Source organism: Entelurus aequoreus, linkage group LG15 (genome assembly GCF_033978785.1).
Source record: "Entelurus aequoreus isolate RoL-2023_Sb linkage group LG15, RoL_Eaeq_v1.1, whole genome shotgun sequence".
NCBI lineage: Eukaryota > Metazoa > Chordata > Actinopteri > Syngnathiformes > Syngnathidae > Entelurus > Entelurus aequoreus.
In genome coordinates, this window is record NC_084745.1 from 9,474,045 (window position 1) to 9,487,899 (window position 13,855).

The 13,855-nt window shown below is 38.0% G+C and overlaps 1 protein-coding gene across 3 annotated transcripts in view; it reads right to left on the reverse strand.

Annotated features, from left to right (window-relative positions):
• Positions 1-4,187: 4,187 nt before the first annotated feature.
• The window catches only part of map7d2b (MAP7 domain containing 2b), a 33,958-nt gene continuing 24,290 nt past the window's right edge, over positions 4,188-13,855 (reverse strand). For 2 of the 3 annotated variants that reach the window (XM_062020743.1, XM_062020741.1), the window contains 6 exons: positions 10,989-11,169; positions 10,822-10,926; positions 9,418-9,481; positions 9,172-9,301; positions 8,835-9,091; positions 4,188-5,091 (listed from right to left, as the gene is read on the reverse strand). In XM_062020743.1, the coding sequence (XP_061876727.1) occupies positions 8,836-9,091; positions 9,172-9,301; positions 9,418-9,481; positions 10,822-10,926; positions 10,989-11,169 (736 nt within the window). In that variant the 3' untranslated portion in view covers positions 4,188-5,091; position 8,835. The remainder of the gene's footprint in view (positions 5,092-8,834; positions 9,092-9,171; positions 9,302-9,417; positions 9,482-10,821; positions 10,927-10,988; positions 11,170-13,855) is intronic. The other variant, XM_062020742.1, reaches the window with a different exon arrangement.

Below are 13,855 nucleotides of genomic sequence, written 5' to 3' on the forward strand. Positions count from 1 at the left end.
GGTTCCTACATTATATATCAATATATATCAATACAGTCTGCAAGGGATACAGTCCGTAAGCACACATGATTGTGCGTGCTGCTGGTCCACTAATAGTACTAACCTTTAACAGTTAATTTTACTCATTTTCATTAATTACTAGTTTCTATGTAACTGTTTTTATATTGTTTTACTTTCTTTTTTATTCAAGAAATAAATGCGTTAAAATGTAATATCGGAAATTATCTGTATCTGTTTTTTTATTATCTGTATCGGTTTGTTTGTTTTTTGTTTTTTTATTAAATCAACATAAAAAACACAAGATACACTTACAATTAGTGCACCAACCCAAAAAACTTCCCTCCCCCCATTTCTTTCTGTTATCAATATTCTGGTTCCTACATTATATATCAATATATATCAATACAGTCTGCAAGGGATACAGTCCGTAAGCACACATGATTGTGCGTGCTGCTGGTCCACTAATAGTACTAACCTTTAACAGTTAATTTTACTCATTTTCATTAATTACTAGTTTCTATGTAACTGTTTTTATATTGTTTTACTTTCTTTTTTATTCAAGAAAATGTTTTTAATTTAGTTATCTTATTTTTTTTTTTTTTTAAAAAGTACCTTATCTTCACCATACATGGTTGTCCAAATTAGGCATAATAATGTGTTAATTCCACGACTGCATATATCGGTTGATATCGGTATCGGTTGATATCAGTATCGGTAATTAAAGAGTTGGACAATATCGGAATATCGGCAAAAAGCCATTATCGGACATCCCTACAATAAATACTTAAATGCAGAGGTGGTACCAAGTCATTGCTTTGCAAGTCACAAGTAAGTCTCAAGTCTTTGCCCTCAAGTCTCGAGTCAAGTCCCGAGTCAAGACAGGCAAGTCCCGAGTCAAGTCCAAAGTCAAGACTGGAAAGTCTCAAGTCAAGTCCCAAGTCCTGCATTTTGAGTTTCGAGTCCTTTCAAGTCCTTTTAACCACAGACCAATATATTTACACATATTGTGTATGCTTTTAAAACGCTGTATTTATTTATTAAAACAAGTGCATTTGAAATTGCAGGAAAAAAATAGTGCTGACATTGCACTTCATAAGAGCACTATTATCCAGTCATTTTAAACATTTAACTCATTCCTTTACAGAATAAACACATTTGAAAAAACAAGTGCAACTGTACTTATTTGTACAAAAGTGTTAACATTGTATTTCCATGGCATATTGTATTGTAACTAGTTCCACAGCAGTTTCTATCCTGTTCTTACCTTATCTCATTGATCTCATCTCATACTGTATGTGTGTTTATGTGTGCGTACACATGAAAAACATAACAAATACATGAACAAAACAATGAACAGAGTTGTACTTTTTAGATGTCAGGGCCATATGCATTATGTACACATATTCTTAATATAGTATACATTTTAACTGACCTTTATTTGACTATGTTTGTCTTTTTGTAGGTGGCTAAAATATGCGGTGCTGCTGACCGCCGTCTAACGTTAGGTTATTGTTTGTGATACATTGACTAACGTAACATTATGTGTAGGTACCTCATGCAACCCTGCTTAAAACAAATCACTTGACAAAAAGTGTGAATAAGGTAGCAAACTGCAGTGGACGCAACAGATTGCCGTGTTTGCAATGACGTTATAACCACAGACATCTTATAAGTAGACGCAGCATTGGCTGCTGTGATGCGAGAAATTCGTCTGCCATCTTGAAGTGGTGATGAGGAGCCGGCGAGCAGCCTAAACTAACAGTTGACAGGTAGGACACAAAGATGCCGAGCTGGTGTTCAGCGTTTTTCTACTCAAATGAGCGGACTGTTGAAAATAGGAATCGGGGGATTACTTTTCACAAGTAAGATTTAACATTAACGTACTATTGGTTGTATTTTATGAAAATAATATTACCACAGAGTTGAGAAGGAGCAAAGATCTTCAATATTTGTATGTGAAAATCACAAAGAAATCTTCTGGGGGAGGATGACCCCCTACAGGGGTTTGGTTTACAAACTTTCAGCCCCACCTAAAACTAAATTCACCAGCCGCCACTGATGATGATGCATTCTCATTTTAGGCAAAATATAAGACAATGCTTTCTTAACAGTATAATTGTAACCAGGAATAAGTCTTCAAGTAACAATATTCAAAGACTAACATTGCTGGGTAAAACAGAATTTGGTTTTATTCTGAATCCAATGAAACAGATTGGTGGTTTTAGCTGATATAAAGACTTACAGGTGTTTATATATGTTTATGTTTAAGTATTTGGCAGACGCTTTTATCCAAAGCGACATACATAAAAAATACATATATAACAATCACTGTAAACATTATCATTTAAGGGAAGAATGTAATACAAAATATCAATACAAAGTGTCAAGACAGAATAAACTCTCTGCTGCTGCAGCAACAGAGATACAGTCTATAAGATATATAGATATCTAATGTATTCATACATTGTTTATGTAGCATGTATATATAACCTAATCATATTGTTTCTTCAACTTAAAAATAGCTGACCGTTTTTTCCCCCTTCTCTGGGATTATATTCCCAGTTTTGATCTCGGACGTCTGGTCATTTATAGCATATAAGAATATTCTATTAATGTTAAGCAAACTATGAATAATAAAACACGCCAAAACATGTGTCCGTTATCGTAGCTACACGTATGACAGAAAAGCATGTGAAAATGAGTGGTATTCAGTGAGGTAAAATGAAATAAATGCGCTGACAGTTCATTGCTCCTGACAAATGAATTGCACTGAGTGGAGCGGATCACCACTCCAAGATGGCGGCCCCGCGTCTCGTCTGCGCCAGTAGGCAGTAGCCCTCGATGCTGCGTACCCTTATAAGATGTCTATGGTTATAACGTTAGCAGTGAGTTTACAGCCTCACTGATTTAACTACACAGCAAATAAAAGTCACGTTACTTAGCCAATAAACGTTATCTTACAATCAAAACTAACCCTTCTTTGTGCAACTTCAAATGTCGAACGAAGTTGGAAGTTGTTGCATCTCCGTCTGTAATATTCCACCTGCGTGATTTGCATACGGCAATTCGTTTTTTGTTGACCAAGTCGTAGTTTTTATACCCGAAGGAAAACCAACTTTGGCATAATTGTTTCTCACTGCTGCGTTGTTTGACAACTCTTGTTCATTGGTTGTCCTGCAATTTGATTGGATGAGAGCTGTGTGATGAAAACAACGTAGATCTAATCTGATTGGCTGTTGTACTGAGAGCATACCAGCTGACAGGAACAACACGCTGATAGACACAGACGAAGAAAATGAAAAATACGGAGCGCTCCCAAATAACTTTTTAAGCTTTGGGTTTTGGGGAAAGTAGCAAGTCATGTCAAGTCAAAAGGCTGAAGTCCAAGTGAAGTCACAAGTCATTGACGTTAAAGTCTAAGTCGAGTTGCAAGTCTATTTACATTTTGTCAAGTCGAGTCTAAAGTCATCAAATTCATGACTCGAGTCTGACTCGAGTCCAAGTCATGTGACTCGAGTCCACACCTCTGCTTAAATGTCACCTTGACTTACGATTTCAAAGCAAGTTATCCATCAATTTGTACGTACAAAAATCAAATAACCAAATGCATAGGCAATAATATAATGAGGTGATTATACTTTCATATTCTTACATTCACTGTGGCAGCGCGGTGGAGGAGGGGTCAGTGCTTCTGCCTCACAATACGAAGGTCCTGGGTTCGATCCTGCGCTCGGGATCTTTCTGTGTGGAGTTTGCATGTTCTCCCCGTGACTGCGTGGGTTCCCTCCGGCTTTACTCCCACCTCCAAAGACATGCACCTGGGGATAGGTCGATTAGCAACACTAAATGGTCCCTAGTGTGTGAATGTTGTCTGTCTATCTGTGTTGGCCCTGCGATGAGGTGGCGACTTGTCCAGGGGTGTACCCCGCCTTCCGCCCGAATGCAGCTGAGATAAACTCCAGCACCCCCCGCGACCCTGAATGGGACAAGCGGTATAAAATGGACGGATGGATGAACATTCACTGTTACAAGCGGCCATGACTGCGATGTGGCCGTAGATGAAAAAAAGTTTGACACCCCTGAAGTACAGTATCAGTATCGATGTCGGCGATACTGGCTCTGTACTTGTTGACTTGGTATCCGATTGATACCAAAATGTGAGCCAAATCTGTTGACACAGGTGGTTTTGATGACGTTTATTGGTGATTTTCAGCAGTAATCCATGCATTACATTTACAATGATATATTCAACCAGGCTGCAGGTACTAGTAGTAGTAATAGTAGTAGTACTAGTAGCAGTAGTAGTAGTAGTACAGTAGAAGACATGAAGTGGCCTTTATGTTTGACTCCCTTATGAGTGTCAAGGCAAGTTTAATTTTAGTCCCGCTTTCCTCGTGGGACATCTTTGTGGCTTTTGCGATGCGGCTGAGGACTTCCACTTCCTGGAGTGAGAAGGTGAAGCGCGGAGGTTGAAGGCCTCCAGAGGTGACGAGCAGAGTGTTCTCCATAGGTGAGGAGACTAGTGGTAAGGGTAACGGTGCACACTGCAGCTAGCGTGGTCAGTCGGTGCCTCACAACAACACAACATACACTTCCTGGCCCCGCCGACCAATCACAGGCCAGGCCACGTTTTCTCGGCCCTTCCCCCCGCCCTCGCCCTCGCCGCGGACAGGTCCGCAAAGCGTCCGGTGACGAGCAGCGGAGGAGGCAAAAGCTACAGGCTACCAAACTACGAGGAGCCACCGGGGGAACGAAGCTACGAGCCACAATTTGTCATTTTTTTTGTCCAACGCCCGGTCACATGTCCAGTATTTACACTTATGAGCAGCACGCCGATTAAAGATGTGGACGCCTTCATCTCGCACTGATGAGAGATCTGAACCTTTCCCCCCGCCCCGAGGCTCTCACATGCAAAATGTGTCAATAACCAATCGATCAATAAATAAACAAGAAGGCCTTGCTCGCCGGTCCCTGGTCCGAAGCGCTTTGGACTCTACTGTATGTGGTGTGTGTGTGCTAGTGGAGGATGCTGGTCAGGTGGGATGAAGAGCGGCTGATCCGGGAGGAGAAGAAGCTGCTGAAGAAGGTCTCCTGAGGAGCAAGAAAGGATGGGGGTCTCACCGGGCGGTCACATGACCAGACAATGCAGGGGGTGCCCAAAGCCGAATGTAACACAATTCACACTGACCTTCTTTTTTCATACCAAAGACTATCAAAATGGGAGCCATTACCTCCCTGCTAGGCACTCAGCATCAAGGGTTGGAATTGGGGGTTAAATCACCAAAAATGATTCCCGGGCGCGGCCACTGCTGCTCACTGCTCCCCTCACCTCCCAGGGGGTGAACAAGGGGATGGGTCAAATGCAGAGGACAAATTTCCCCACACCTAGTGTGTGTGTGACTATCATTGGTACTTTAACTTACCGTATTTTTCGGACTATAAGTCGCAGTTTTTTTCATAGTTTGGTGCGACTTATACTCAGGAGCGACTTATGTGTAAAATTATTAACACATTACCGTAAAATATCCAACAATATTATTTAGCTCATCTACGTAAGAGACTAGACGTAGAAGATTTCATGGGATTTAGCGATTAGCAGTGACAGATTGTTTGGTAAACGTATAGCATGTTCTATATGTTATAGTCCAGTGGTTCTTAACCTGGGTTCGATCGAACCCTAGGGGTTCGGTGAGTCGGGCTCAGGGGTTCGGCGGAGGGCAAGACACACCCAACTCATCGTGTAAATAAAAACTTCTCCCTATCGGCGTATTACGGATACGGCAACAGCAGAAGTCAGACTGATTTGCAGGTGTGTAATTTGTTGTGAGTTTATGCACTGTGTTGGTTTTGTTGTTTGAACAAGGTGATGTTCATGCACGGTTCATTTTGTGCACCAGTAAAAAAACATGGTAACACTTTAGTATGGGGAACATATTCACCATTAATTAGTTGCTTATTAACATGCACATTAGTAACATATTGGCTCTTAACTAGTCATTATTAAGTACTTATTAATGCTTTAAACGGCATGGCCTTATTATAACCCTAACCCTCTAACCCTGGCCCTAACCCTAACCAAATAACTCTAAATTAAGTCTTTGTTACTTAGAATATGATCCCCATACTAAAGTGTTACCAAAAACATATAACTTTGTCTTGAATTTGAAAAAAAACATTTTATTTTTCACTAAAGAAGGGTTCGGTGAATGCGCGTATGAAACTGGTGGGGTTCGGTACCTCCAACAAGGTTAAGAACCACTGTTATAGTTATTTGAATGACTCTTACCATAATATGTTACGTTAACATACCAGGCATGTTCTCAGTTGGTTATTTATGCCTCATATAACGTACACTTATTCAGCCTGTTGTTCACTATTCTTTATTTATTTTTAAATTGCCTTTCAAATGTCTATTCTTTGTGTTGGGTTTTATCAAATACATTTCCCCAAAAAATGCGACTTATACTCCAGTGCGACTTATATATGTTTTTTTTTCTTCTTTATTATGCATTTTCGGCCGGTGCGACTTATACTCCGGAGCGACTTATAGTCCGAAAAATACGGTAATATCGGTCAAAAGGCAAGGCTCCAATATCGTAACGGAAGTGAAAACTAGGGATGTAACGTTATAAAAGACACTGCGGTATTGCAGTTTTAAAGTGTTCACAATATTGTGGTGACGTGCGGCAATATCTAAGGAAACATTAGTCTAGAGTGTTTCCATGGCGACACAGAAGGAAATCAGCAAAAAGCAAACATAACTGTCAATAAATACAAAGTCAACTGAAAAGCTACTTGATAAATCCTCGATCCATCCCTCCATTTTCTGTCACTTGTCTGCACTCAGGACTCCTCACCCAGAGAAGTTATTTGAAGCCAAACATCACTTTGTGAGATATTTACATTATTAAAAGTTCAATTGTTAAGTAAACATTTTTGTGTTACACTGCATGTTTAATTACATTGTCTCTTTAAAGACGGTAAGTTGTTTGGAATATTTGTTTGAAACATTAGATGTTCCTGCACAATTCTTTGCCCTTAAAAATACATGTTTGTAGTAGGGTTGTACGATATACCGGTACTAGTTTAGTTCCGCGATACTAATGAATCATATTGGGTACTATACCGCCTCCAAAAAGTACCGGTCCCCCACGCATTTTGGCTTAAAAACTAACGATAAAGGTGAAGCTATAACACTAAAACGCCCTCAGGAAGAGATGCTTTAAGACATGGCTAGCTAGCTAGCAGCTAACGTCCATCCGCAGTCTGCAGTGTTGTAGCTACTTCTAAATTATTAATCCTCGTCTCCATGGCAACAAATAAAGTGAGTTTCTTACAAGTATCATCCCTGCAGGACGAGGAATAACTAAACATGCTTCACTACACACCGTAGGAGGATACAATAGCTCACCGGCGTCACAATGTAAACAAACGCCATGGCACACCTGACATCCACTGTAATGATACCAAGTACAAGAGCGTATCTAGTCGATACTACTATGATTACATCTAGATTTTTTAGCATCATAAAATCTTTTTTCGTTTTTTTTAATTCATATTATGTTTATAAACTCAGGAAATACGTCCCTGGACACATGAGGACTTTGAATATGACTAATGTATGATCCTGCAACTACTTGGTATCGGATCGATACCTAAATTTGTGGCATCATCCAAAACTAATGTAAAGTATCCAAACAACAGAAGAATAAGTGATTATTACATTTTAACAGAAGTGCAGATATTAACAGTAAATGAACAAGTAGATTAATAATCCATTATTACAGTTTGTCCTTTATAATGTTGACAAAATAATAGAATGATAAATGACACAATATGTTACTGCATACGTCTGCAGACTAATTAGGAGCCTTTGTTTGCTTACTTACTGGGCAAATATTTTGACTCGGGGCATTGAGAGAAAAAATGTGTCAGGGGGGGCCAAAGTGTATGTGTGTATAAATGATGTGTACACATTTATCTGTAAAAATCTGCTGTACAGTATGTGTTTGGGTCCCTTTTTTTCAGGAACACTAATACCAAAAGTCACAATGTCCGATAGAATTCTAAAAAAGTTATGACAGACCACCTCAAAAAATCGGAATAGAATTTTACAGTTTTTTACTGAATGGGACACCCAAAATGTACATGAAAATCAACAAAGTGTGATTTACAATATTAACTATGAACAATAAAACACTGAATATTAACAACATATGAACGTTGCTCCTCATTTACTTCTAAGACCAGCTCCTCCATAGACATCTTTTACAATCAAGCAAAACACAACAGAAATGTAAAAAAACAGCAAAATACGAATACAAAGCGTAACAAACACCTACAATATGATATATTATCGCATAAAAATGTGCTTCCGCATCTGTTCCTGACACACGCGTTTGGGGCTGGCTGCTCTGAAAACAAACCCCGCCCACTCTGCTTTGTTCCTGGTCTGAGCTGCTGTGACGTAGATTACCGTAATAACTCCTATAACACTCAAAAGTCCAGATTTCAACTATTGAAATACTTTCTATAGTTCAAGACTTACGGTCATTTAAAAACAGCACTGCACATCATAATGGCGGCTACAGTTTTGATGTTAAATGTCTAAAAAATTATGTAGAACAAAGAACTTCCGGATTGAACATCTTAATGGGTTGCATGTGGCCTTCGGACTGCCCTAGGGTTCACACAACCATTGATGGCACGTCCATCAGCAGTGTCATTGGCACTAATGATAAGAACTTGGTCATTTACGTTTAGGTTATTTGTCTTTCACACTTCAAATTGCTGGTTTGGGCACCCCTGGTCTAAGGTGTGTTCAGATCTTCTACCTCACACGTCCACCTCGCTGGGGCCGACGCTGCGGATGAGCTGCGAGGACTCGGAGGCGGTGCTGCACGCTTGGATCAGAAGGTTCTTGTTGAGGTCGCCCACGCTGCTGTCGGCCTGCAGTTTGGGGTAAGGGCGTCCCGGCGCGCTGTCCAGGTCCATCATGTGCTCCAGGGGAGTCTCTTCTGCCACCGGCGAGAACTCCTGGGCGCTGGCCGGCTCGTCCCTGGACACTGGGCTGACGGACACAGACGGAGAACTTACAGAAACGACAGAAAAGGATCAGTTTTTGCGGACGGCCTGGACGGAGTGTTGTCGCGGTAACCCAGACGCCCTCACCTCACGTCCATGGACTGGACTCCGTCCGACAGCTCGTCCACAAAGCTCCTGCTCTCCAGGGGTCCCAGCAGGATGACGGGGGCCTCGGCGGGAGTGGGGATGTCCTCCAGGGTGAGCGGCGTCTCGCATGCTGCGGACACATGACAGGAGGCGGGCCTGAGGACAAGGTCTTTGACCTGGTTTCCATCCAGCCTGAGCCTGCTGAGTCACACTGCAGCTGCCCAGGACTCCAACGTCAGATTGTACCTGCAGCTCCAGGCGGAGCGTCCACGTCACTCTTCCTCGTTCTCTTCATGATTTCTTCAATTCTCTTTAGAAGGAGACAGAAGACGTGGTCGTGAACCTTCTTTAGACACACACACACACACGCACGCACGCACGCACACACACATTCTTGTATTTGTTACCGTCTTTGGACCTATGAAAAATGCCTACTTCTTTAGGACCACCCTTTCTAGATATATAAAGATTTGTATTTACAACATTAATAATATATACATACTATGCAAATATAAAAAAGCTTGTAGTGAAAAATTAGTTAGAATTTCACAAGAAAAAGGTCACAATTTCACAAGAAAAGCCTAGACTTTTGGCAGTATTATAATAAAAGTTGTCATTTTACTCAACGCGAGTCAAAATTTTACAAGAAAAACTGAACATTTGTGCAATATTATGATAACAGTTGGAATTTTACTCAATAACAGCCAACATTTTACAAGAAAAGCGTAACATTTTGGCAATTTTATGAAAAGAGTCGTAATTTTACTCAACAAAAGTCACAATTTTATAAAAATACTTTTAAAATTTTGGCAATTTTATGAAGAGTCGTAATTTTACTCAACAAAAGTCACAATTTTATAAGAACATTTTTAAAATGTTGGCAATATTATAATAATCGCAATTTTACTTGGCAAAATGATGACAAAAGTCATAATTTTACTCAAAAAATGTCACTATTTTACAAGAACAACAAAAAAATTGGCAATATTGTGATAAAAGTCAGAATTTTATATGACAAATGTCACCATTTTGCATTAAAAAGTAATAATTTTACATTAAAAAAGTAATAATTTTACAAGAAAACATTGCAGCATTACAGAAACAAAAGGAATATGAGAAATTGTCCCCAATTTTATAAGAAAAAAGTGGACACATTGTGAGAAAAAGACTGCTTTTAGTTAATTTATTAATTTTTTTGAAGTTTTTGTTTGTAATTGGTTTTTAATCTTCATTATTTACTTTATTACAGTATGTCTCTATATACATATTTATTTTATTTGTTTTATTAATTTTGGCCAAAGGGGGCGAATTTCAATATCTTACACACACTTGTTATTACATATGTTGACCAGAGGGGGAGCACTTTACATTTTTACACACACTTGTTATCTCATATGTTGACCAGAAGGGGAGCACTTTTAGAACCGAAACTGTTTTTTTTTTTGGGACCACCCTCACTTTGATAGATTTCCCCAACAGGGGTGCAAATGAGACATTCTCTATTAGATGCAATGGTTTTCCGTATTAGGACCATGATTTATGTCCTAACTTGTTCACACCTCCTCATATGGAAGGTACTTTTCCTTCTTGATGTCTCAAGAAGGATAGAAATACAAGAACACACACACACATACACGCACGTGCACACACCTTCTTCCTCTGCAGCCTCTCCTGATCCTCCAGGATGTGAAGCTGCTCTCGCTCCCTCCTCTTCCTTTCCGCTTCTTTCTGGGCTCGCTGGAAGGCTTCTTCTCGCTGAGGAACAACAACAAGGTGTCCATCAAGATGGTCCACTGGCTTCTGGGATGAATGCAGACCTCTTTGTCCAGCTGCTCCTGCATGTTCTTCCACCGCTGCTCCTTCTGCCGCCGCTCCTCCTCCTCTCTGCTCCTCCTCTCCTCCTCCCGCCGGACCCGGTCTTCTTCCGCCTGCAGCTCGGCTCTCTCCTGCAGCTCCCGGGCCTCCTGCTGCCTCCTGTGCTCCTCCTCTGCTCTCAGCCTGGTGGAACATTGGAGGTCTAAGCTGATGGAGTCTAACCCCAACCCAACCCCAACCCTCTAACCCCAACACCAACCTTAACCCTAACCTGCTAGCACACGGGTGTTCAAAATAAGGCCCGGGGGCCATTTGCGGTCCGCAGCTCCTTTTTTACGGCCCGCGGCACATTTTGAAAATACTATTACAAAGTAAAAACATAACAAGTTTTTTTTGTTTTTGTTTTTTACACAGTTTGTATATTATTATATTTTAAAAATACTGGTACAATAAAAACATAAAAAGTGGAGAAAAAAAATCATACAGGTAAAATGTAGCAAGAAAATATTGACACTGATACCACAAAACTGCCATGCAGGCTGTTTTTTTTAACTTTAAAACTGCCATTGCTCAAGAAATAATAATAAAGAAAATGGATGGATGGATGGAAAAAATCCATTGTTTAAAAAGTAATTAACATTAATGTTATGAATTATTGTATGAATTATTACAAATAATTTTTCTGCAATGTTTTTTACACATTTTTTCTGCACTGATTTTTTTCCACACAATATGTTTCTATTTCAAAAATACTATTACAAATAAAACATCAAAACATTTTTACACTGAATTTTTTTGCACTGATTTTTTTTTTTAAACACTGAATTTTGATATTATTACAATTTAAAAAATATTATTGAAAAAAACATAAAAAGTAGAATAAAATAGCAGGTGTAAAATAACAAGAACATGTTGCAATGTTTTCGGACACACACCATGTTCTTGTCGTTTTTTATTTATCTTGTTAAAATTGTATAGATATGGAGTATTTTTAGTTGTTGTGATTGAAATAAAGGTTTAAGTCAAATATTGGAACTAATAACACTAAGCTTCCATGCAGACAGTTTTTACTTTAAAGATGTCATTGCTCAAAAAAAAATAATACATACAAATTATTGTTGTTATGAATTATTGTATACATTTTTACACTGAATTTTTCTGAACCATTTTTTATATTAGCATGTTTTAAAAATACTTTCACCAAACGAAAAATACAAAACATTTGTACACTGAATTCCTCTGCTCTGTATTTTGTACAATTATTCTTTTATTATATTTTTAAAATACTGTTCCAAATAAACATAAAAAATTGAATAAAAGAGCATACAGGTGAAATGTAGCGAGAAAATGTTGCAGTATTGACACTAACAACACAAAACGGCAATGCAGTTTAATACTGTCATTGCTCAAAAAATAATAATTAAAATCAATGTTAAGAATTATTGTATGAAATATTACATTGACATTTTGTGAACTGAATTTTTTTAACACTGAATTCTTATAATTGTATATTTTAGAAATGTTATTACAAACAAAAGATAAAAAGTGAAATAAAAGAGCAAACAGGTGTAATGTAACAAGAGCAACACACCATGGTGTTTTCTTTTTGTATTTACCTTGTTATAATTGTAAAGATATGCAGTATTTTTGGTTATTGTGGTCAAAAAAAAGGATAAAGTCAAATATTGACAATAATAACACAAAGCTGCCATGCAGACAGTTTTTTACTCGAAAACTGCCTTTGCTCCAAAAAAAAAAATAATACATTAAAATTAATGTTGTTATGAATTATTGTATGTATTGTATATTATTACACTGAATTTTTCTGGACTGAATTGTTTTACACATATGTTTTGCACTAAATTACACTGAATACAATATATAATATAGAAATTATATTAGTATATTTTAAAAGTAATATTACAAAACAAACAATAAAAAAATTACACAGAATTTTTCTGCAATGAATCATTTTTTACACTGAATTTTGATATTATATTTTAAAAATGGTTTTACAAAAATAAAACATAAAACAGTGGAATCAAAGAGAAAATGTTACACAAAGCTGCCATGCAGGAAGTTTCTTACTTGAAAACTGTCATTGCTAAAAAAAAATAATTAATCAATTAAAACTAATGTTGGTATGAATTATTGTATGAAATATTACACTGAATTTTTACATTATTTAATTTAAAAAAATACTATTACAAATAAAACATAAAGTGGAATAAAAGAGCATACAGGTGAAATTAAACGAGAAAATGTTGTAATATTTGCAATATTGACACTAGCGACCCAAAGTTCCCATACAGGCTTTAAAACTGTCAATGCTCAAAAAATAATAATGAATCAAAATTAATGTTGTTATGAATTATTGACCTATTCAATACTCCAATTACTTCACGTCAAATATTCCACTTTGAAATATTTTTTAGGGGAAAATATTGCATATTTTGTGTGTTTGCCATATAAATAAAACAAATGTTTTCTTTGACAAACAGGGCATAAAACATAAGAAGAGAAACAAATAGTAAAACTTATAATTGGCAGATAAATCTGAGGTTGATTTAGAGCCTGTGTCAAAGTCAAGGCCCGTGGGCCAGATCCGGCCCACGAATGAATAATCAAATGATATTTGATTAACAATAGAACCGGCCCGCAAGCCACAGCCGCCTGCTGCTGTATTGCAGGCACCAATACTCCACCAGTGTTGGCGCTAGGAATTTTCAAAACGGGGACCCCATCAAGTCATAAAAATGGGATGCCACAGTAAATTTTTGGGGTCCCACTTTTTTGTAAGCGTTTTGAAAACAAATGATAAATGTATGCATTATGCTGTTATATCTCACATTCTATATTGTGTCTTGGA